The sequence below is a fragment of the Moschus berezovskii genome, chromosome 10, assembly GCF_049115385.1.
Source record: "Moschus berezovskii isolate FMDL1 chromosome 10, NW_MosBer_1.0, whole genome shotgun sequence".
Classification (NCBI taxonomy): domain Eukaryota; kingdom Metazoa; phylum Chordata; class Mammalia; order Artiodactyla; family Moschidae; genus Moschus; species Moschus berezovskii.
In genome coordinates, this window is record NC_142469.1 from 17,467,578 (window position 1) to 17,491,506 (window position 23,929).

At 42.3% G+C, this 23,929-nt stretch overlaps 1 protein-coding gene across 2 annotated transcripts in view; it reads left to right on the forward strand.

The window, feature by feature from the left end:
- The window catches only part of CD109 (CD109 molecule), a 164,194-nt gene that overhangs the window by 73,277 nt on the left and 66,988 nt on the right, over positions 1-23,929 (forward strand). For both annotated transcript variants that reach the window (XM_055433780.2, XM_055433779.2), the window contains 5 exons: positions 9,860-9,899; positions 12,765-12,849; positions 20,929-21,025; positions 21,294-21,435; positions 22,101-22,210. In XM_055433780.2, coding sequence (XP_055289755.2) covers positions 9,860-9,899; positions 12,765-12,849; positions 20,929-21,025; positions 21,294-21,435; positions 22,101-22,210 — 474 coding nt within the window. The remainder of the gene's footprint in view (positions 1-9,859; positions 9,900-12,764; positions 12,850-20,928; positions 21,026-21,293; positions 21,436-22,100; positions 22,211-23,929) is intronic.

Genomic DNA, 23,929 nt, shown 5'->3' on the forward strand with positions numbered 1-23,929 from the left:
GGTTTCACACCCACGAGGCTCCTGCCCCACGGGGCCTGCCACCAACTTTGCAGCCTGTCCCCTAGCTCTCATCCTCGGTCCACCCCCATCCACTCCACTGGCTCCCTCTCAGCCCTGCAGCCACTCCACCTCCATCCAGTTGACACGTGGAGTTTTAAGGTATGAAGAGGCTTGCAAGTTCTCTGATCAAAATCCTCTACTTTATAGCTGAAGGAACTGGAATTTATAGTTAGAATGGCTTGCCACAGTCTCATGACTCCTCAGTCTAGAGTTTTTTGCATTCATTCTTTTTTAAAAAAAGTTTATTTATTTATTGACTGCGCTGGGTCTTCATTGCTGCCCATGGGCTCTCTCTAGTTGCAGAGGGAGGGGGCTTCTCTCTGGTTGCAGTGGGTGGGCTTCTCATTGCCTGGCTTCTCTTGTGGCAGGGCATAGGCTCTAGGGCATGCAGGCTCAGTAGCTATGGTGCATGGGCTTCGTTGCTCTGTGGCATGTGGGATCTTCCAGGATCAGGGATTGAACCTGTGTTCCCCGGGTTGGCAGGTGGATTCTTGACCACTGGACCACCAGGGAAGCCTGAGCTCTTTGCAACCTTAAATGAAGCTTTCCTTGACTGTAAGCTTCCCTGACCCTATTTGAAAGTAGGAACTGTGTCTTATCATCTTTTGATGTTTACTGACTTGTGTTTTTCCCCACCTAATATTTACAACAGGAAATTTCTATATTTTTAGCTTTATTCGGATCCCTACTAGTATTCCTAATGATGATGATGTTGCTAAGTTGCTTCATTCATGTCTGACTCTTTGTGACCCCATGGACTGTAGCCTGCCAGGCTTCTCTGTTCATGGTAAAGAATTACCACTGGAGCCACCTGGGAAGACCTTAGCCTTAATAACCTGCTACTGCTACTGCTAAGTCACTTCAGTCGTGTCCGACTCTGTGTGACCCCATAGACGGAAGCCCACCAGGCTCCCCCTTCCCTGGGATTCTCCAGGCAAGAACACTGGAGTGGGTTGCCATGCCCTCCTCCAGGGGATCTTCCCGACCCAAGGATCAAACCTGAGTCTCTTAGATCTCCTGCATTGGCAGGTGGGTTCTTCACCACTAGTGTCACCTGGGCAGCCTGATATTTATTCGATAAAAAGTTTAATATGGTTTAAAGTACTAGTGTCGTCAGCTGGTATCAGAGCTTTCTGGGCTTGGCAGGCATTTAAAATGAACACCTTTTCTTCCTAGAGCTCTTTTGTGGGTTCTTTGGACCCCCCTACCATTGCTGGGAAGTCTCTCATCCAAACTGTCTTCCGTGCTTTTGACTATCTCCTCCAGCTGGCTCTGTCCTAACAGCTCCATCCTCAGCTCCTGGCTGTCTGCATTACACCTCCGGCTGCATCTCCTGAGGTTGCCTTAGGCCTCTGGAGGCTGGTTTTGATCGGGAGAGAAGCAGCCTCATGCTGCTCTCTTTTTTTGCACATTCAGTTCAGTTCAGTTGCTCAGTGTGTCCGACTCTTGCGACCCCATGAATCACAGCACGCCAGGCCTCCCTGTCTATCACCAACTCCCGGAGCTTGCTCAAACTCCTGTCCATTGCATCAGTGATGCCATCCAACCATCTCATCCTCTGTCATCCCCTTCTCCTCCCGCCTTCAGTCTTTCCCGGCATCAGGGTCTTTTCAAATGAGCCAATTCAGTTGAGGGGAAAAGCTTCTGTTTTCTTTGCTCTCTGAAACTCTTCATGCTCAGCCTTCTGTGCAGAGGGTCAGCAGCAGTATTTTTCTCTCTAGGATTTTTGGGCATGTCAAGTGCCTGACCACTGCAGCTTGAGGTTGCTCCCGGGGGCAGGCATCCAGCTCTTGGGTTGTCCAACTGAAGCCCTTTTCCTTAGGCTTGAAGTGAGGGGCAAGCAATTCCCACCTGATCCCTGGGGGTAGGGTGTGTGAGACTCCTAGCACATCAGAAACTTTCTCTTAAAATTCCTTTCGGGTTGATTTTCTTTTGGTGAAGAGCTGCAAAACCAGTTTTTGGAGCCCTCCTTTGCAAGTCCTGCCTGCTAGTCTTGCACATTCCTGGGCTTGGGAATGTGACTGTATTTGGCCTCTGCCGTCTTGGCAGGCAGAGCCAAAACTGAGTCTGAAATAGTTCCATTTTAGCAACCTGTTATGTGTGGATGTAAAAACTTCTAGTGCCTTTCTTAATTTTTAAATAAAAATTAAATCCAGACACTGGACATCAATGCTAAAGCAGATTTTTGCGAAGTTAACATGTTCATAAGTGAACATAAATGTGCAACAAAAAGGAGTCCATCCAATCCTTTAATTCTGTTTCTGGCTTTTCTTTTTATTCCAGCAGTGAGAGTTGAAAGAAGCTGACCCACAGTTTTAAAAATATACATCTTTAAGCAGGCAGGTAGTGTGCCATATTTTTTGAGGTTTGTTAAAAAATAAAAGCCCTCTTATAGCAGTTGGATGGCTTCATGGTTAGAGAAGGGAAATCAGTGACTGGAATAGCAGGTTTTAGTAATTCATGTGTCTCCAATTTGCTCTGTAGTCATAGCAGATTTTTTAGGAAGGTAGTAAAAATAGTCTGTTTTCTGTCTTTCCCCTTTCATTTGATTGATTTCCATAATATGCACCATCACCATGAACTATTGATGTAGGGATAAAGGGATTATCCAAGAGCACCTCTGGGTTCTTCTTTTCCATTCTGCTAAATTGTTTAGAAATCAAACTGAGACGGGCTCACATGTGATACAGATGAACATGTGTGCCGAAGAGCAGGTTTCCTAAGGGAGTGCTTTCTCACTGGAAACAGTGACCGTATTAAGGAAAGCAGAGCTCCGAAGACCTCGATGAGTTCTATTTTTTTTTTTTCCTGGAAAGGTGTTTGCTTAGAAAATATGCTGCCCAAGTATTTAAGCCTTCAGGTCAGCTTCTGTCTCTGGTTGCTGGTAGAGTGAATGAGCACAAGCTGTTTCACGAGCTAGAATATATATTAAAAACTCATTTTGAAGCAGATTATTGCTTTGAAGGGGTCCCAGGTGGTGCTAATGGTAAAGAATCCACCTGCCAATGCTGGAGACATGAGAGATGCGAGTTTCATCCCTGGGCTGGGAAGATCCCCTGGAGGAGGGCATGGCAGTCCACTCCAGGATTGTTGCCTGAAGAATCCCATGGACAGAAAAGTCTGGTGGGCTACAGTCCATGGGGTCACAAAGAGTTGGACACAACTGCTTTGAAAGTGAAGGAGAGTTTAGTAAATGGAACTTTACCTCCTACAAAAGGCCTAGGGTTGTTGTTTTGCTTCATGGTTTTAGTTTGATTTAGTCAAATTTAGTTGAGTTCAGCTAGATGGAACAAAATGGAAATAAATTTTAGTTTTTAGACCAGGGGTCAGCAAACCCTGGCCTAAAGACTGAATGCAGCCCAACACCTGTTTCTGTAAATAAAGTTTTGTGGGCACGCAGCCAGTCTCATTTGTTTGTGCTGTCTCTGGCTGTTTTGCATTGTACCAGCAGGGTTGAGAAGTTGTAAGGGGGACCATATGGCTTGCAAGGGCTAAAATATTTACTGCTTTGCCTTTTATAGAAAAAGTTTGCAAAACCTTTTCTGGACTAATGAAAGTATTCCTGTGGTTATCTTCATTATCTATGGCATAAATGGCTACTGATTCTCTGAATTACTATTCATTTAAAGTATTTCAGAATCTTCTGTATTCTTGATTGTATATTTTGTAAAAACATTTTATAAAAAAATACTAAACTTGTGAAAATTGGTATGGCCCGATTACCTAATGACCACATGTTGAGAATGCCAAAACTTATTTCTGCTTTTAAAACCCCTGGAACAGTAAAATAATTTCCTTCTAGATTTGCATGTCACGTCTTATAAACATCCTGGGAAAACCTCATCTGGTACAAAGTACACTATCACCACTCAGTTACTAGAAGATTTATTGATTTATTGGAACAATTTAAATGACAATGGAAAGGAGCCCTTTTCTCCCACATTTTCTTCAGTTTTCTGTGATGACTGTTTTCTTCCACTCCCAGATGTTCATATTTCTTCCAAATGCAGCGCAGAGAGTTAAGGTTACTTCATGGGTCATTTGGCTGATGGCTGTGCCGCCTCAAGGTAGTCTGAAGGCTCTGAATTTCTTGCAGGAGATGCTGTGAGATAACTGAGGCTAATCTGATGAGCCCCCAGTAAGAACCAGCCTGGGGGCAAAAATTAATGTGTTCATTCATTAATATGTATATTCATTCAACAGACCTTGAATGGATGCTGAATCAAGTGCAGTACCCCCAGTGGCTTCATAGTCTGTTCCAGGTGATGAACACAAAGCAGATGGTTATAGTATGTTAAGTAAAATGACTGAGTTATACACAGGATAATTGGGAGAGAAGGGCATCTAATCCAACATGGGGAGAGGTGATCAAGAAAAGCTCCCTGGTGGAGACTAACTCCAGATAAAGGAGTCCAAGACATTTAAAAAATTATTTATTTTATTTTTGGCTATGCTGAGTCTTCATTGCTGAGCACGGGCCTTCTCTAGTTTTGGCCAGCAGGGGCTACTCTGTACTTGTGGTGAGTGGGCTTCTTATTACAGTGGCTTCCCTTGTTGGGAAGCATGGGTCCTAGGGCACATGGGCCTCATTTTTTGTAGCACATGGGCTTAGTTGCCCCGAGGCATATGGAATCTTCCTGGACCAGGGATTGAACCTGTGTCCCCGGCATTACCAGACCAACTTACCTGCCTCCTGAGAAATCTGTATGCAGATCAAGAAGCAACAGTTAGAACCGGACATGGAACAATGGACTGGTTCAGAATTGGCAAAGGAGTACGTCAAAGCTGTATATTGTCACCCTGCTTATTTAAATTATATGCAGAATACATCATGCGAAATGCCAGGTTGGATGAATCGTATGTTGGAATCAATATTGCAGGGAGAAATATCAATAACCTCAAATATGCAGATGACACCACCGTTATGGCAGAAAGCGAAGAGGAACTCTAGAGCCTCTTGATGAAAGTGAAAGAGGAGAGTGAAAAAATTGGCTTAAAACTCAACATTCAGAAAACTGAGATCATGGCATCCAGTCCCATCACTTCATGGCAAATAGATGGGAAACAATGGAAACAGTGAGAGACTTTATTGTCGTGGGCACCAAAATCACTGCAGATGGTGACTGCAGCCATGAGATTAAAAGACGCTTGCTTCTTGGAAGCTATGACCAACCTAGACGGCATATTAAAAAGCAGAGACATTACTTTGCCAACAAAGGTCTGTCTAGTCAAAGCTATGGTTTTTCCTGTAGTCATGTATGGATGTGAGAGTTGGACCATAAAGAAAGCTGAGCACTGAAAAATTGATGCTTTTGAATGTGGTGTTGGAGAAGACTCTTACAAGTTCCTTGGACTGCAAGGAGACCAAACCAGTCCATCCTAAAGGAAATCAATCCTGAATATTCATTAGAAGGACTGATGCTGAAGCTCCAATACTTTGGCCACCTGATGTGAAGAACTGATTCGTTGGAAAAAATCCTGATGCTGGGAAAGATTGAAGGTGGGAGGAGAAGGGGACAGCAGAGGATGGGATGGTTGGATGGCATCACTGACTCGATGGACATGAGTTTGAACAAGGCTTGGGAGTTGGTGAAGGCCAGGTAAGCCTGGTGTTCTGCGATCCATAGGATCGCAAAGAGTAGGACAAGACTGAGTGACTGAACTGAACTGAACCCCTGCATTGGCAAGTGGATTCTTAACCACTGAACCACCAAGGAAATCCAGAAGTCCAGAACATTCTCTAGATCATTCAGGTGGAGGTGTCCTGAAGATGTATTTGAGTCTAAATCTCCAGCTAAAGATTTAGAAGTGTTTACTGTAGAGATGGCAGTTAACACCATGAGAGTTGATGAATTAACTTATGGGAAGAGCATGGGGCTCAGGATGGGAAGGACCAATGTTTCAAGATCAGAAAGGACCATTGAGGAAACAAGGAATCATTCGGAAACATACTCAAGAGTACCAGGAGAACAGAAGATGTAACAATGTCTGTAGACAGAGTGAAGGGGAGGAGACAGTAAACAGAGAGATGGAAAATCCAGGTACTGTCAGGGATGATTGGTAATGTAGGAGGCAGGAAGGGAGACTTCATTTCAAATGTAATCTAGTGTAACGACTTGTGTTAAATAATTGCCTTAGTGTTGATTTCAAGGCTGTTTAAAGGAGGCCCAAATAAATTTTCTACATTTGTCAAAACTAGCACTTTTATTCAATATAAAACATGTTACTTTGAGAACTTTTTTTGTATCAGACACTCTTTTAAGTTGACATGTCAAGGGATAAACTTTGAAGGGTAAAAACATGATCCAACATGGACCTGGCCATAAAGGAACTTGCAGCAAGGGAAGCAATGTACCTAAATATTTAGGATACCAGGTAAAAGTGATGAAGAAAGGCTGAAGTGCAAGGAGGCAGAGAGATTACTTTTATTTTACTTTCATTATTTTTTTTTTCAAACCTTAAACTCTTTATTTTGTATTGGGGTGAAACCATTTACCTCAGGTTGGGACTTGAACCCACGTGGCTGGGACTCGAGCCCAGCCAAAACCCACGGTGACTGGTTTCAGGACCTAATGAAGCTCAGGTTCTTGATGTCGCATCACAGAAAGAATTCAGTGAGAGACAAAGTGATAGGTGAGAAGTGGATTTGTTTAGATTCAGAGAGAAGCGCACTCCATGGACAGAGTGTGGGCCATCACAGAGGGTGAGTGCTGGCTGTGAAATGTGGGGTGGCTAGTTTTTATAGGATGAGTGATTTCACTGCAGCTAGTTTTGGAAAGGGGTGAGATTTCCAGGGACTGGGCCACCGCCACTCCTTGGTCTTTTGACGGTGCCTTGGAACTGTCATGGCACCTCTGGTTGTGTCATTTAGCTTGCTCATTGAGGGTCACAGTCTAATCAAAGTCGACTTGTCTGTCATGTTGGACTCACTTGATTTTGACTGGTTTATGTTGTGTCCTTGGGCTGTGTCATTCTTTCAAAAGTTGTGCCCGGGCCCTTTTCCTCCTGTTACAGGCGTGTAGCCAATTAACAATGTGGTGGTAGTTTCACGTGCACAGTGAAGGGATTCAGCCACACACATACATGTATCTGTGTGTGTGTTGAGTCACTTCAGTCATGTCTGACTGTGTGCTGCCCATGGACTTGCAGCTTCCCAGGCTCCTCTGTCCATGGGATTCTCCAGGCAAGAATACTGGAGTGGGTTGCCGTGTCCTCCTCCAGGGGATCTTCCCGACCCAGGGATTGAACCCGCGTCTCTTATTCCTAACCTGCATTGGTAGCGCCACCTGGGAAGCCCCTGTGTTCATTCTCCCCTAAGCTCTGCCCTCATCCAGGCTGGCACATAACGTTGAGTAAAGTTCCATGTGCTGTACAGTAGGTCTTTGTTGGTTATCCATTTTGAATATAGCAGTGTGTACATGACCTTCCCAAACTCCCTAACTGTCCCTTCCCCCGGCAACCGTGAGTTTGTTTTCTAAGTCTGTGAGTCTCCTTCTGTTTTGTAAGTAAGTTAGTTTATATCATTTCTTTTTAGATTCCACATATAAGGGATGTCATACGATATTAAAGAGATTACTTTTTGATTGGGGATCCAGGGAAGCACATGCTATTTGATCTAGGTCCTGGCAGGAGATTAGAGGTGGAAGTGTGTGTAAGTCAAGCGTAGGGAGCTGAGAGCAGAGGCACAGTGCATGAAAGTCTAGGGTACTGTCTGCCTTGCAGAATTGCTCTGGACTGTGTCTGCGCCATCCTGAGACTGACCCTCTGATGCTGAGGGCTGTAGTTTACCTTTACAGAGCTTCATGCCATGTTTTACATGTAATACTCACTTGGCGTTTGCTATATGAACTTAACTTGAGCAGCAGACATCGTCATTGTTAAATTGCTTGTTCACAGCCTTACCAGTTGTAAAGCAATAAGCAATTTAAAGACTAGAATTCTCACATTATCAGTAAAATGGGTATTACAGGTAGATTACCTTCTTGATTTGATTTTTGAGGATAGCAAATCAGAACTTATGAATGAATCAAAAACATGTAATTTATACCATTCCTATATGTGACATGAAAACACTTTAGGATAGAAGGGACGAATGTGAGATTCTTAAAGACTGATCAACGCAGTTTCTTTGGGATCTACTTTCAATGACCACATTGAAGCCAAGCTTTAGACAATTATTTTGTTGACGTGTAACTAGTTACATTTGTCTTATACTTTGAAATGAACTGTATCCTTTAAGGATTAAAAAATAATTGCTGGTGTGCACTTTATTAAAATTTTATTTTTTATTGAGGTATAGTTGATTTACTATCATATTAGTTTAGGAGATATAGAGTTACTTTAGATTAAACAAATAATGATTTTTTAAAAATGTTATTTATTTGCTTTGATAAATTTAGGGAATCAGAATTGGAATACACATTTCTTTAGTGGAATTTCTTAGCTATTTTGAAGTGGTTCTGTTTAATGTGTTAACTATGATTAGGAATGGACAGATAGAAACATGAGGAGTTGGGAAAAAAAGATAATCTAGGCCACACGTTTTCTTTTTTATTATTGTTGTTTACTTTGGGGAAAGCTCTCTGTTTAAAACAAAGTTTTTTTTTAAACTTTCACTTTGTGTTGGGGTGTAGCTGATTAACAATGTAGTGATAGTTTCAGGGGGACAGAAAAGGGATTCAGCCATGCATATGCATGTATCCACTCTCCCCCAAATTCCCCTCCCATCCAGGCCGCCGCATAGCATTGAGCAGAGTCCTAAGTGCTGTACAGTAGGTCCTTGTTATCCATTTTAAATACAGCGGTGTGTACATGGCTGTCCTAAACTCCCTAACTATCCCTCTGACCATCCCCCGAACCCTGCAACTGGAAGTTCCTCATCTAAGTCTGTGAGTCTGTTTCTGTTTTGTAAATAAGTTCTTTTGTATCATGTCTTTATAGATTCCACAAATAAGGGGTGTTGCATTCTCTTTCTATGACAGGTCACACATTTTCTCATTGATCTTGGAAAAAGAAGTGATAGCTGTTAAAATAGGGTACAGTATATTGACTTAAGGATTATAGTAGACAATGTGATGTGAAGTCACTCAGTCGTGTCCGACTCTTTGCGACCCCATAGACTGTAGCCTACCAGGTTCCTCTGTCTGTGGGATTTTCCAGGCAATAGTACTGGAGTGGATTGCCATTTCCTTCTGCAGGTGATCTTCCCAACCCAGGGCTCGAACCTGGGTTTCCCGCATTGTAGACAGATGCTTAACCGTCTGAGCCACCAGGGAAGTCATAGTAGTAGACAATACTTCAAGCAATTAGGAAGATAAAGGGTGTTGGTCCATGATGATTTTGTATCCTCGACTATTTTACATATTCGAATAGTGTGTAATTTTATTTTCTTCATTGGTTAGCTTTGATAGGGATATACAAACCAAATTTGAAGTCATTTCTTGTTAGTTTGCCATGCTTCATAAATTCATAAATTATCTGATTTAATTTTGTTCTAATTTCACAAATGAGGAAAGTCAGGTTAAGCAGTTTATTTCAATGACCCGCAGTGAATTAAAGAGACAGGTCACCTTTTCATGTTAGTGAATTGTTAAGAAAAGCTCATGAAATTCACAGACTTCATGTTGCAGATGATTAAAAATAAAGTTTTGTAAAGTTGAAATAAATTGTTTTGTTCATCAAATAATTATAAATGTTATTTAAAGTTTTTTCTAAATATTTTTGTGAGGTGAGTAAACAGATGAAGTAATTAAATAGAAACTCATTTATTTTCTTGTCTTTTTTTTCTTTCTCCCAATAGGACCAGACATATTATCAATCATTTCAGGTTTCAGAATATGGTAAGAATTCTTCAACTTATTCTGAAGGAATACACATTTGTTCCTTTCCGCAGGGAAAAGATAAATTTCTAAGAGGTGTATTATTTAAAGTAAAAACCCCAATGGAGGTAAAATCCTGGTATTTCTGTAGGTCTGAACATTTTTTCTCTGTAAAAGATCATTATAAAGAGTGAAGTGGGAGTGAGGTTGCCTGTAGTCCCATGATTCTAGTCTTTCTCTTATGCACAGTGATTCTGTTTTTATATTTTGCTCTATCCTAACATATTTGATTTTTTTTTTATTAAAAGCACAGCCTCAGTGCTTTCCTGGTCTTCCCGTGTTTCACTTGGTCAACACTAGTGAAGATGGGTTTAGCTTGGGTAAATCCTCCTCCTGCGGGAGCCACTTTTGTGATACCGTAGTTGGAGACACGTCATTGTAAGTGATGCGGGACCCATCGGCTTTTTGTCGGTGCATGGAGAGGAAGAAAAGATCCCAGTATTAGTTATACTTTGAACAACTATTCTGAGGTTACACACAAGCTCTGTTGTCTGATCTGTGTTAGTTTTTGGGAGTGTGTCTCATCTGGGCATTAGAGATTCTGGAAAGTCATCTACTTGCACATTTGTGGCTCCAGTCCACATGTCTCTCACAGCATTGTCACAGCTCAGTTTCATGACCGGCTGGAACAGGGAGCAGCAGAACTTTTTCCTATAAATGGCCAGATAGGAAAACTTTATGCTCTGTGGCTCCCATGGCTCTGTGTTAACTACTCAGCTTTGCCACCGTAGCACACAGCAGCTGTAGACAATATGTAAGTGGAAGTGGCTGTGATCCAGCACAATTTTATTTATGGACATGGAAATTTCGATTTCACATGATTTCACATGATTTTCACATGTTATGAAATACTTTTCTTGTGATTTTTTTTTTCCAACCATTTGGAAATGCACAAACCATTCTTAGCTCTTGCTGGTCTTTGTTTACTGATCTCTGGTCTGGAACTGTTTTGTCCAGTTCAGGGGTCACTCAGCACATTGCATACTTGAAATGTGGCTGATCCATGTGGAGATGTGCTCTCAGCATGTAAAATACCCAATTTTGAAGATGGTATAAATAAAAATAGCTCATTAATCATTAAATTATTGATTACATGTTGCAATGATATTTTGGATATATGCGGTTATATAAAATGTTGCAAAAATTAATTTCACCTGATTTTTTTTATTCCTTTTTAAATGTGGGTGCTGGACATATGAAATGACACCAGGTGGCTCACATTTTGTTTCTTTTGGACAGCCCCGATCTCGAGGAATAAGTCAGAGTGGCTGTGACTCTCATAGGCTGTTTTTATGTCACATAGGAGTGGTGCTGAGTGGTTGCATGTTGTTGGAGGAGGTGTGTCGTGGAGGCAGAATGGATCGCCAACCTGTGATGTCTGAGGAGGGGACATTCTGATTTCCTTGTTCTGAGGAAGTTCCACCCCTGGGCGGCCTCGACTTTTGTGCTGGTGCAGAGTCCTGGACTGGTCTTGGACTTGGAGTGTCCGGGCCCTCCAGGGTCTTTCACCTGGAACTGGAGGCTCTCCTGTCCTGCCAATTACTTGGTCGTCTTGTTTCATCTCTGTTACTAATTGTTATGAGATGAATCTATTTCATTGGTCAGTGAAGTTAAAGAAGAGAGTTATGTCTATAGACTTGTTTAGATTGGTAGAAAACATTTTCTTTTAACTCCGGTGAAGTGCTTTGTATTAAGTAATATTACTATTTATAAAATATTTCACAACTTAATTATATTTGTTGTTGTTCAGTCACTAAGTCATGTCTGACTCTCTGTGACCCCATGACCTGCGGCACGACAGGCTTCCCTGTCCTTCACAATCTCCTGGAGTTTGCTCAAACTCATGTCCATTGAGTTGGTGGTGCCATCCAGCCAGATTGCATTAAATAATATTGCTATTTATAAAATATTTCATAGCTGAATTATATAAAGCCAGCCAAAGTAGGGGTTTCTAATTTTGGGATTACCTTTAGGAACCAGTACCTGTTGCACAAGAAAAGCATCATTACTTGTAGCCATATTTTAGTAATTAACTAGAAATCCTAGTACACAACTTTCTCTTTATGGCATTCCATTGTGTTAGACTGTCACAAGATTTGCCTTTGATGGTCCAAAGGGTGCAGATTCTCTGTGAGTGCATGTTTGTCAGCATGCCGAAGGAGAGTCTTAGGGCCTCAAGATGTGCTTTTAGAAACCAAATTGGAACAAAGTCCGCAGAAGTAGCTGTTTATCAAATAATATGGAAATACTTTAACAGGTAGTAAGTGCACCCTAGTGGAGGGCAGTGAATGGAAAGCCAGGTCTTCCGGCACTCAGATGGCTTTGCCCCTAGGGTTCTGGATGCAATTTATTTTTAGTTTAGTTTTTTCTATTAAACTTTTTATTTTGTATTCGAGTACAGTCGATTAACAGTGTTGTGATCGTTTCAGGTGAACAGTGAAGGGACTCAGCCATGCATGTACATGTATCCATTCTCTCCCAAAGTCCGTCCCACCCAGGCTTCCACATAACATTGAGAAGAGCTTCCTCTGCTATGCAGTACATCCTTGTTAGTTATCTAGATTCAGTTAGATTCTGCCAGTGGGAGGCTTCAAAGACATGAGTGTCCACAGCAGCCCTGCCCTTTCAGTGTCTCGTCACCAGCCTTATAGGGTTTCGGATTTTGAGTGACGTACTTTCATCTGTGTGTTAATGTGTATTTGGAGGCTAATGAATTTAAGTTTAAATAATACCAACCCCTTTAGGACAGTTCTGTTCTCTAGTTTGTTAAACTGTAAAATGAGAGGAAAATGGGCTGTTTAAAATATTCTTGCTTTTCTTTTCCAGTATTACCAAAGTTTGAAGTTGCTTTGCAGACACCATTATATTGTTCTTTAAATTCTAAGAGTTTAAATGGTACCGTCACAGCAAAGTAAGTATCATATTGCTTTTTATGACTATAAACTGTTGTGAAACTGCATGACAGAGAGCTCATTATATACTCCAGAACATGAGCGCAACATGTTGCTTGTTAAAATACCCCAATGGACAGGAAGCAAGTTTATAATAAATAATTAGGCATGGAACATGTCTGCACAGGTCTTTGCACCCATTTCTCTGCTTCTAAGCTGATCCAATCATAAAATATTCCCCATAGGCTAGTGTCTTTCCAAGACTAGTCAAGAGATTTACCTTATAGATTCTGCAGGATTGGAAAAAAAAAAGCTTTATCGTTATTTATTTCTCGTTCAGCTGACATGGGTTAAGGCAACTTACTCTTTTAAATGCTAATTATTTTCTCTGTCAATAATGGATGTTGAGACTTTGAGGAGGGGTTTGGTTCTCTTGGGGCTTCCCTGGTGGCTCAGATGGTGAAGAATTTGCCTGCAATGTGGAAGACCCAGGTTTGAGCCCTGGGTCAGGAAGATCCCCTGGAGAAGGGAATGGCTACCCACTCCACTTTCTTGCCTGGAGAATTCCTCGGACAGAGGAACCTGGCAGGCTACAGTCCATGTGGTTGCAAAGAGTCAGATGTGACTGAGCGACTAACACTTTGATTGTTTTCACTTGATTCCCTTATTGCAATTGGCAGATGAATCAGTAGTTCACATTCATCATCCATTTCAGCATGTGTACTCAGAGACTTCCAACCCCCGGCTGTGTAACTTCTGTGGCTTTCATGATTTCATAATTTTGATCCACTGGCTTGAAGAGCACAGCATTTTGTTTGGCTGAGGCAAAAAGCATACCCGAATTTCCAGACCAGTGACTCTTTAAAGTAGAGGGTGAACTTGCCCTCCAGTAAATCCAGCACTGATTACTTGTAGCATTTAAGAATTTTAATTTTTAAAAATTTAGTTTAAAAATTTTTTGTCCCTCCCCATTTCCCAGGGTTTGCAAGGACCTGGCTGGGGCGACACCTGTGACATGGGTCCCTCCTTGGCTACCTGTCAGTGGGCTGGAGTTGGCCTGGGTGGCTAAGGCCTCCTCGGGAGAGCAGCCTGTGGGCTGGGGTCCCACCTAATCCTCTGAGGACCTGGGACCTGATGGAGCATTGCAGTACCCTTTCCTGTTCAGTTGTCCCTCCTCTGTGTCACTTGCATCTCCGCTCCCAGACCAGAGAGCGGTCCCAGTAAACCTCAGCAGACTCCTGGTGACCTCTGCAGCTCTTTTGGAGAGGTACTTGCTTTTCCTTCCCAAGAAAGGCTGTGCTGTGCAGCATTTATTTTGTGTGTGTGTGTGTGTGTCAGTCGCTCAGTCGTGTCTGACTCTTTAAGACCCCATGGACTGTGGCCCGCTAGGCCCCTCTGTCCATGGAATTCTCCAGGCAATAATAGTGGACTGGGTTGCCATTCCCTTATTCAGGGGATCTTCCTGACCCAGGGATTGAACCTGGGTCTCCTGGATTGGAGTCAGATTCTATAACCTCTGAGCCACCAGGGTTTACATTTATTTATTTCATTTTGGATTGTGTTGAGTCTTTGTTGCGGCAAGAGGCCTTTCTCTAGTTGTGGCGAGCAGGGGCTACTCTTCATTGCGGTGCGTGGGCTTTTCATTGTGGCGACCTCGTTGCAGAGCACAGGCTCTAGGCGCGCGGGCTTCAGTACTTGCACTACACGGCTCGGTAGTTGTGGTGCACTTTTGCACGTGGGATCTTCCCGGACTGGGGATGGAACCTGTGTCCCCTGCATTGACAGGCAGATTCTTGTCCACCAGACCACCAGGGAAGTCCTAGCATTTATTTTTCCTGTGTCAATGTCTGTACTCAGGTTTGTGAAGCTTACTTAGTTTCAGAATTTATTTGTAATAGCTGGTAACAACTGTGCCCCATGTAGCACTGTCTCCTCACAATATTCCTCTCTTGTTGGGGGTCTGCAGCAGGGGCAAGCGTGGGCAGTGAGTTCACATACTGAAACATCTGAGGACTCCTGTTTTAGATTCTTCTTGCAAACCAATCATGTGAATCCATGTGACATAAAGGCAAAAATGTGTCTATGATTTGTATACCAAGCTAGTTCAACTAACAGGTAGCTTCCAGTGTGAATGTGGGCACTGTGGCTGGATTTATGGTTTAGAAAACACATAAATGCCTGCTTTTTCATATTATTATCCTGCTCTTGATCTTGGCTACAGGTCAAGCATTCTGTCTGGGTTTTATCTGGAATTCTTTGACTAACACATATAAAACTTAGTGACTGCAAATCCGCATAAACCGTCTTTGGGTACATGGATTAAGCTGAAAGTGGATAGCTTCTTTTTTTTTCTGTTTTTAGTTTTCAGGCAGGTGCCAGGGATTTAAACACAGCTAGTTAAAACAGTGGTTCTTAAACTCTGGTAACTGTCTAGAAAATTCATTATACACTTTTCAGGGAGGGTGAATCCCTTGAAGCCACAACACTGACAGCCTCTTCCTCATGCCAAGCAGAGCCTTGGGGATCTCCTGGCTAGAGGCCTTTCTGTCCCCCATTTCTTGTAGGCAAGATTCCAGGCTCCATGACCTTTCCTGAGTTCCAAAGGGCAGACTTTGGAGGACTTCCCTGGTGGTCCAGTGGTTAAGAAACCACCTGCTAATATAGGGGACATGGTTTGATTCCTGGTCTGGGAAGATTCCACATGCCATGGGCAACTAAGCTCATTCCCACAACTACTGAGCATGCACTCTGTAGAGCCTGTGAGTGGCGAGTGCTGAAGCCCTTGTGCTCCAGAGCCCATACTCTGCGACAAGAGAAGCCACCCCAACGAGAAACCTGCACCCTGCATCTAGAGATAAGTCCCCACTGAGAGCAACTAGAGAAAGCCTGGGTGGAGCAACAAAGCGCCAGGGCGGCCAAAAATAAATAAATACAAAGGGCAGATGGGAACAGTTGTGGGGCAGATTCTTTACCATCTGAGCCACCAGGGAAGCCTGACTATATAACTGCTTCCTATTCACCAGGGAGAAGGGGCACAGTTCTCGAGGTACTGTGCTCCCCTTTTGTCTGGCCAAGAAGTAAAGCCACATTTCCTTTTCCTCCGCACTCTGTCTGCATACCTCTGTTTGACCCTGGCTCACAGAGAGCCAAGGTTTTGGCAGCATGTTCCTTCAGTGCAGGGATCTCCTGATGTCAGGTGATGATGGGCGAACTGGGACCTTACCTGGAAAGAAGAGTGCCTCATCAGGTAGTTAACATCTTCCGTTCAGTGGGGGTTTTAGTTCTGCAGAGACTTTCCTGGTGGCTCAGACGGTAAAGCATCTGCCTACAATGCAGGAGACCTGGGTTCAATCCCTGGGTCAGGAAGATCTTCTGGAGAAGGAAGTGGCAACCCACTCCAGTACTCTTGCCTGGAAAATCCCATCGACAGAGGAGCCTGGTAGGCTACAGTTCATGGGGTCGCAAAGAGTCGGACACGACTGAGCGACTTCACTTAGTTCTGCAGAAGAGCTCAAAGACACTGTTCTGTGTATCCCTTGAGGTGGAACCAGGACCCTGCCCCGAGGCTGCAGTGTTGTTTCTTGACTGCTTCTCCCTTGTCTCTGCATCCTCTCCCTTTCCTGATTAACAGCTGCTTGAACATGTCCTTTGGAAGTCAGGAAAGGGGGACACAGAAAGGTTTTTGTGCCCAGGACCCCCACAGGGTCCCATTTGGTTTCAATTGCATTATGTCTAAAACAACCTCATGCGACGAGTTGACTCACTGGAAAAGTCTCTGATGCTGGGAAAGGTTGGGGGCAGGAGAAGGGTCCGACCGAGAATGAGATGGCTGGATGGCATCACCGACTCTGTGGACATGAGTTTGAGTGAACTCTGGGAGTTGGTGATGGACAGGGAGGCCTGGCGTGCTGTGATTCATGGGGTCGCGGAGAGTCAGACATGACTGAGCGACTGAACTGAACCTTGATTAAAAAGTGCTTTATTCTTAAAGAAGAGTAACCATCATCCGAGCCTTCGGTGAATTGTAATGTGTTTGCAGTAGTGAAATCGATCTCTGATCACAGATCACCACAACAAATATAATAGTGATGAAATAGTCAGGAAGATCCCCTAGGAGAAGGAAATGGCAACTCATTCCAGTATTCTTGCCTGGGAAATCCCATGGGGAAATCCCAGGGGAGCCTGGCGGGCTCCAGTCTGTGGGATCCCAGAGTCCAGCATGACTTACTGACTCAACAACAGCAACAACAACAAAATCCGTCTCTCCAGCCTACATTTCTAGCATGACAGTCAGATCCTATGTCTCACTGCTCTCTGGACATTGTCCGCTGGATGTCCCACAGATGCTTGAAGCAGGTTGTCTTCCCCAGCCCTGGTGCTCTGCGTCCTCCCTTGGTGGACTGCACCTCCTCTCTCTAGCTGCCCAGGTCAGCTGTACTCCTCCGACTCCCTCAGTTCCCACAGCCAGTCAACATCCAGTGCTGGTGGTTCTGTCTCCTTGTGAAAGTCTCTCAGTCGTGTCCGACTCTTTGCGACCCCGTGGACTATACAGCCCATGGAATTCTCGAGGCCAGAACACTGGAGTGGGTAGACTTTCCCTTCTCCAGGGGATCTTCCCAACCCAGAGATTGAACCCAGGTCTCTTGCGTTGCAGGCAGATTCTTTACCAGCTGAGCCACAAGGGAAGCCCTCTCTCTCCTTAATATCTCTCAAATAATCCATCCCCTTTTCTCCACTGGCACTTCCTTCATTCAGGCCGATGTCATCTTTCTTTCTAAAACTGCTGTTATAGTTTCTTAAAAGTGTTTCTTGTCTCCATTTTTTGCGACGTTTAGTCTTTTCTCTACTTTGCATCCAGACTTCTTGTTTCCTGTTCTTTTCCTCCTCTCTCTCTCCTCCTCCTCCTCTCCCCCACAATCCCTACCACTTCTGCCTTCTTTTTTGACTAACAAGACAAAGCTAATTCTATTGCCCTTTTGCATGAAAGTTTTCAGACCACTGCCTTGAGGGTGAAGTTCAGAATTTTTAGTGTTTCTTTCAGTTCAGTTCAGTTCAGTCACTCAGTCGTGTCTGACTCTCTGAGACACCATGGACTGCAGCACGCCAGCCCTCCCTGTCCATCACCAACTCCTGGAGTCTACCCAAACTCATGTCCATTGAGTCGGTGATGCCATCCAACCATCTCATCCTCCGCCGTCCCCTTCTCCTCCTGCCCTCAAACTTTCCCAGCATCAGGGTCTTTTCCAATGAGTCACATCAGGTGGCCAAAGTATTGGGGTTTCAGCTTCAACATCAGTCCTTCCAGTGAACACCCAGGACCGATCTCCTTTAGGATGGACTAGTTGGATCTCCTTGCAGTCCAAGGGACTCTCAAGAGTCTTCTCCAACACCACAGTTCAAAAGCATCAATTCTTTGGTGCTCAGCTTTCTTCACAGTCCAACTCTCACATCCATACATGACCACGGGAAAAACCATAGCCTTGACTAGACGGACCTTTGTTGGCAAAGTAATGTCTCTGCTTATTATGCTGTCTAGGTTGGTCATAACTTTCCTTCCAAGGAGTAAACGTCTTTTAATTTCATGGCTGCAGTCGCCACCTGCAGTGATTTTGGAGCCCAAGAAAATAAAGTCAGCCACTGTTTCCCCATCTGTTTGCCATGAAGTGATGGTACTGGATGCCATGATCTTAGTTTTCTGAATGTTGAGCTTTAAGCCAACTTTGTCACTCTCCTCTAGAGTTTCTTACTGAATTCTTTTCTAGTTTCAAGTGTTTTGAAACATCTCACCCAGCCCCTCATCTCCCCTCCCGAAGTCTCCTCCCAAATTTTACCTGTGCGTCCAAGAATGCACAGTGCTTTTTCTGACCAAGACCCCTTTACATAGGCAATTTCAGTGTGTGGCTTCTTGCCCCTAAGCTTCTGTTCTTGGATCATGTGGCTAGATCACCTCTTTGAGGGTGGGTCTGTGCATGGAGTGGACTTCCAATAAATGCCTATTGAAAGAATAAATAGATAAAACAGTGTGACTCCTGAGATTTCAGTTTCAAGCTGTGTGTAGCACAGCAGAGGCCTCTATACCTAACCAAAAGCCTCTTATTTTGAGTGAACTAAATTAAGGTGTATGGGCAATAGTTTTGGTTTTGTCACCGAATTAGAGAGTAAAGAGTAGGACTTGAAATCTAGTTGTCTCTTGTGTGTACTTTGAAAAATGATTTTTGTTGTCTTACCACTTGGAGAGTTGTTATTAAGTTACAGATATTATTTTAAATATTTCATATTAGCTGTTATAGTCATATTTATGAGTGGATGATAACAGTTTTGGTTACTTTTGCTAGTAGCCATCTGTCCCATCAAAGTATAGCTGATGTGCAGAGGGTTACTGGAAATTTCTTGGAGAAGGTTAACACTCTCTTTTAGTTTAAAAATTTTTAGCTGAGATGAATAAAAACCTGCATTTGTTTATTAGCTTTGATGTGAACATCTGCTCACTATTCCTACCTCATTAAAATAAATAATAGATTCTTCTTCTCATCATAGTAGGTTTAAGAGGATTGTAAAGAAAATAACATGGCATACATCTAGTTACTTCCATAATCCTTGTGGACAGTAGAACTTAAAAAATATTATTTTTATAATCTAAGGCTTATTAAAATATAGTTATTATTTGATGAGTTATTTGTATCCTAGAAATGATATGGAAAAAATGGTGGGGAGAAATATGAATTATAATGATAGGTTCACTGTTTTTAGGTATTATTTTGTAAACCTATTGTGCTGTGGTTGTTTTCTGGAAAAAAAAAAATCCTTGTTTGGTTAATGATATCATAGAATATCTTTGACTTACCTTTTAAAAGTTGTTGAAATGTTACTTTCTGAATGATTAGTTTATTCCCCAAAGTATCTAGATTCTGTTTAGCACAATAAATCAGCTTGGGACTTGGAAGGCTAAATCCATATCACATTTAAATCAAAATTAAAAATATTTGTGTCTGAGAATACTTTAAATAATGTATGAATTCTCAGCTCCCTGTACTAGCATGTGATATAACTTTTAAAATATGATGTTTTGGTGTTCTAGTTATGCATTTATTTAATTTCTAACAAGATACACACAGAGTTAGGTTTTGCAGACTCTTTTGAATGTGTGAATTTGATGCTGACATTGCTATCTGGGGTTTCCACTGACTTTATTGTTTTTGTTTGGAAGGGTGGTACATTTGAAGATGGACTGCTTTATTTTTTTAAATTTTGGAATATGCTATATTTTATTACCAGTTTTTGAGTTGAGTGGATCCAGACAAGGGGATGTTTTCTGTGATCCAGATGAGGGATTCAGGAAGCAGGAGTTAACAGTCACATTTTTAGAGTGCAAAATAAAATTAGCTTTCATGTTTGGCTGAGCATTTCGTAATAGAAATGGAAGGAACCAAGGAAATGCATTTATGGAAGGCTTTCTGACAGTAAAATGATTTACCAAAGACTGCCTCTCCTTTACACGAAGAGACTATCCCATTATGAGAGAGGATACAGTTAAAAAGTAGAATGCAAATCAGCAAGAGAGATATCTTCTTGACTCAAGAAGATAATTTTGGTCGTATGGATAAAAAAAATTGCTCTTGTTTTAAATTTCCTTTCAAAAAGTGAATTTTAAATAGCTATGAGCACATTTGGTGCCCTGGTGTGTTGGTCTAATAAACCCTGATGGTTAATATTGAAACATGCAGGAATGGGCCACAGTGAAATGCAGTCTCAGCTAACATTTTAAAATGTTCAAAAGTTACAAAGTCTCCTGGGCATGCAGTTAATGGGCCAGTCCAGATTTCTAAGAATAAAAGATTTTCATAATCTTTTAAGAAATCTTTCAACAGGAAACTGTCACTTCTAGTTATGATCAGATTTTCTCCAGAAGGCTGGGTAAAGTGTATGTGTTGTGAACTGTTTTGAGGTATTGTAATAAAATAATCTTCCCATTTTGGAGACTGGTATCAAGGATCACCATTTATTAAGCACATTCCTATGTTTTGGTTTTAAAAATTTGCAGTAAGAGCATGTTTTTTAATAGAATTCTTTTAAGTTAGGTCCTGTTTATTATTTTTCAGGTATACATATGGGAAGCCTGTGAAAGGAAACCTAACACTTACATTTTTACCTTTATCCTTCTGGGGTGTGAAGAAAAATATTACAAAAACATTGAAGGTAACTTCTGCAGATATCTTTTAACTTGTAATGGGGAAAAACTATGTGTACATTCCCCAGTAATAAGATTTTATACCAAATTAACAAAAAGTTGAGCATGAGAAAATCAAGAGCTTTCTATCATTGGACAAATGAGAATTTGCCTATTTATTAAAATAATTAAAGTGGAAATAAGACCTTTGTATTTTTGTGACTTAGTTTGAATTTTATTTCTAAAATTTGAAGTGCTAAAGTGAAGAATGAAATTGAAAATTTTTTAACAAAACAGATAAATGGATCTGCAAACTTCTCTTTTAATGATGAAGAGATGAAAAAGGTAATGGATTTTTCGGATGGACCCTCCGAACACATGTACCTGTCTTCTCCTGGGCCGGTAGAGATTATAGCCACAGTGACAGAATCACTTACAGGTTTGTAGACTTTGAAGCATAGGCAAAGCTCTGTATGATGTGCCGCTCTGTCATCTCTTATTATAGTTAGCATTTTCATTGGAGGGCATTATTGCCTAAAGATGCTATTTAATGCTGAAATTGTCATAAATATTAGTCTGACTTGCAGAATGTTTTCATAATGAAGGGGAAACTTATTTTCTTTGAACAACTGTGCTTCAACCACCTGTGATAGGTATTCACAATTTTTCCATCTCTACTATTTTTTTCAACCTGAAAACTACTTGGAAGAGCTACCTTTTCAACTGACTAGCCATCCTCCTTTTACTTTTTTAAAATATTATCCTCTGAAATCTCACCTGCTCCTAGATCATTTTCTCTTTTAATAATAAAGGTTAATTACTTGGATCTTTCTGTTGCTATTGTAATGGCTTTCATCAATCCCCAGAAGTACAAAAAGACTATTCTGTCAGTGGCCTGAACTTGGGTGCACATGTCATTGATAGGGGGCTCTGAAGGCGCTCAGAAGGGATCCACAGAGGACATGATAGAACTGATGTTACAGAGGCTTCTGTGCTCTGATATCCTAGCCCTTTGGGGAGTAGCTCAGATGGAGAAATGTGGTGGATTGAAGCTGATGGTTATATATTACTTTTACTGTCTAAATGGTGCAATTTCCAAAACAGGTATCTCAAGAAATGCAAGCTCCAATGTATTTTTCAAGCAACACGATTACATCATTGAATTCTTTGACTATGCTACTGTCTTGAAGCCATCTCTAAACTTCACAGCCACTGTAAGTTGGCATGCTTAATAATGGTCTAAATCTGTAAGTTCAGTGTAGTGAAACAAGATGGGAGAGAGTACTTTTAGTAATAGTACTTTTAGTACTTTTCAAAAAATTTAAGCCCAAAGTAGATAAATTACTTTTCCCCTTTAGATATATGAGGCACACAGAATTGTTTCCAAATGACCTTTAATTTATTTTTAAAAAGTAGTTTCCAAAATATATTTTCTTCAAAGTATATTTGGTAAGTAATGTAAGTTAGATATTTAGAAATTAATTGAAGGGTTTAGATGCTAGTCAAAAAATTTCAATTTCAAAATTTCAAATTTGAAATTTCAATTTGATTTTTTATGACTAATTTTAGTTCTGTCTAAGATGTAGCATTGAAGATGATCATCTAGCCTGGGACTTAACTCTGCCTTCTAGTGCAGGGGCGTGGGTTCAGTCTCTGACTGGGAAACTGAGGTTCCCCATGCTGCAGGCTGTCCTCAAAAGTTAAAAAATTATCAATTCTATCTCAGTTTTTTGAGAGAATATTGCATTAACATTTATTGGCCAAGTGAATTTTGACAGTCTGCAAGGCGTGCTGCTGGGTGGGGCTCACTGACAGAAGAAGACCCAGGTCTCAGTCCTGGAGTCACAGTATTTGTGATGGTGACAGGAGAATCCACACAGCTGTAGTTCAAGGCAGGATGAATGTGTCATGAACACATTTCTATAGGGATTTAAAACTGGCAAACTTTTCCTGTAAAGGGCGAGATAGTAAATATTTTCAGCTTTGCAGGCCACATGGTCTCAGTCACAGCTGTGCAACTCTGACATTGTAACGTGAAAGTAGCCGGAGCCACTCGGTAACCAAGGGAGATGGCCATGTTCCAGTAAAACCTTATGTCAGAGAGACTGGATTTGGTCTTCCTGCCTGCCATAGTTTGCTAGCCCCTGGTTTAAAGAGAAAAGGGTCAGTTCTTGTTGAGCAGATCAAGACAAGTTTTAGAGTTTCCAGGTTGGTGACTATGGAGATTTGGAGGAAAGAGTGTGCTCAGAGAGGGTTTCCTGGTACCTTGCCCTGAACATCGATCCTCTTCATTTTGCTCAGTATCCGTTTACAATAAACTGGTGATCTAGTGAGAAAAAAAAAGTTTTAGATAGCTCCTAATTTTAACAATCTTATAATTCAGACAGTTTGAAAGGATAGTTAAAAAGAAATCTGCAGAAATGGTCACCCGGGAATCTGCACATGGTAACATCCAAATGAACAGAGGGACAAAGAGAGCCCAGGGAAGAAGAGCTGGCTGGGGGATGGGGCGGGGTCATTGGAAGGGGAAGATTTAGGCTCTTGGTTACAAGATCAGCAGCATTTTCAGTGTTTGGGTGTGTGGGTAGGGAGCGGGGAACAAGATGAGCTGAGACACGCAAGGTGAGAGCTTTGGGTGGCAAGTCAGGGTGCAGTCAGGTGTCCGTGACTGGACCCCGGCGGTGGCTGCAGAGAGCTCATGTCCGGGAGCGGACAGAGAGGAAACAAGAGGTGAAGCTTGGGGATTGCAGAGGGTCCTCCGTGTCCCCCATGCTCCACGGGGATTGCAGAGGGTCCTCCGTGTCCCCCGTGCTCCACGGGGATCGCAGAGGGTCCTCCACGTCCCCTGTGCTCCACGGGGTTGCAGAGGGTCCTCCACGTCCCCCATGCTCCACGGGGATCCCAGAGGGTCCTCTGTGTCCCCCGTGCTCCAC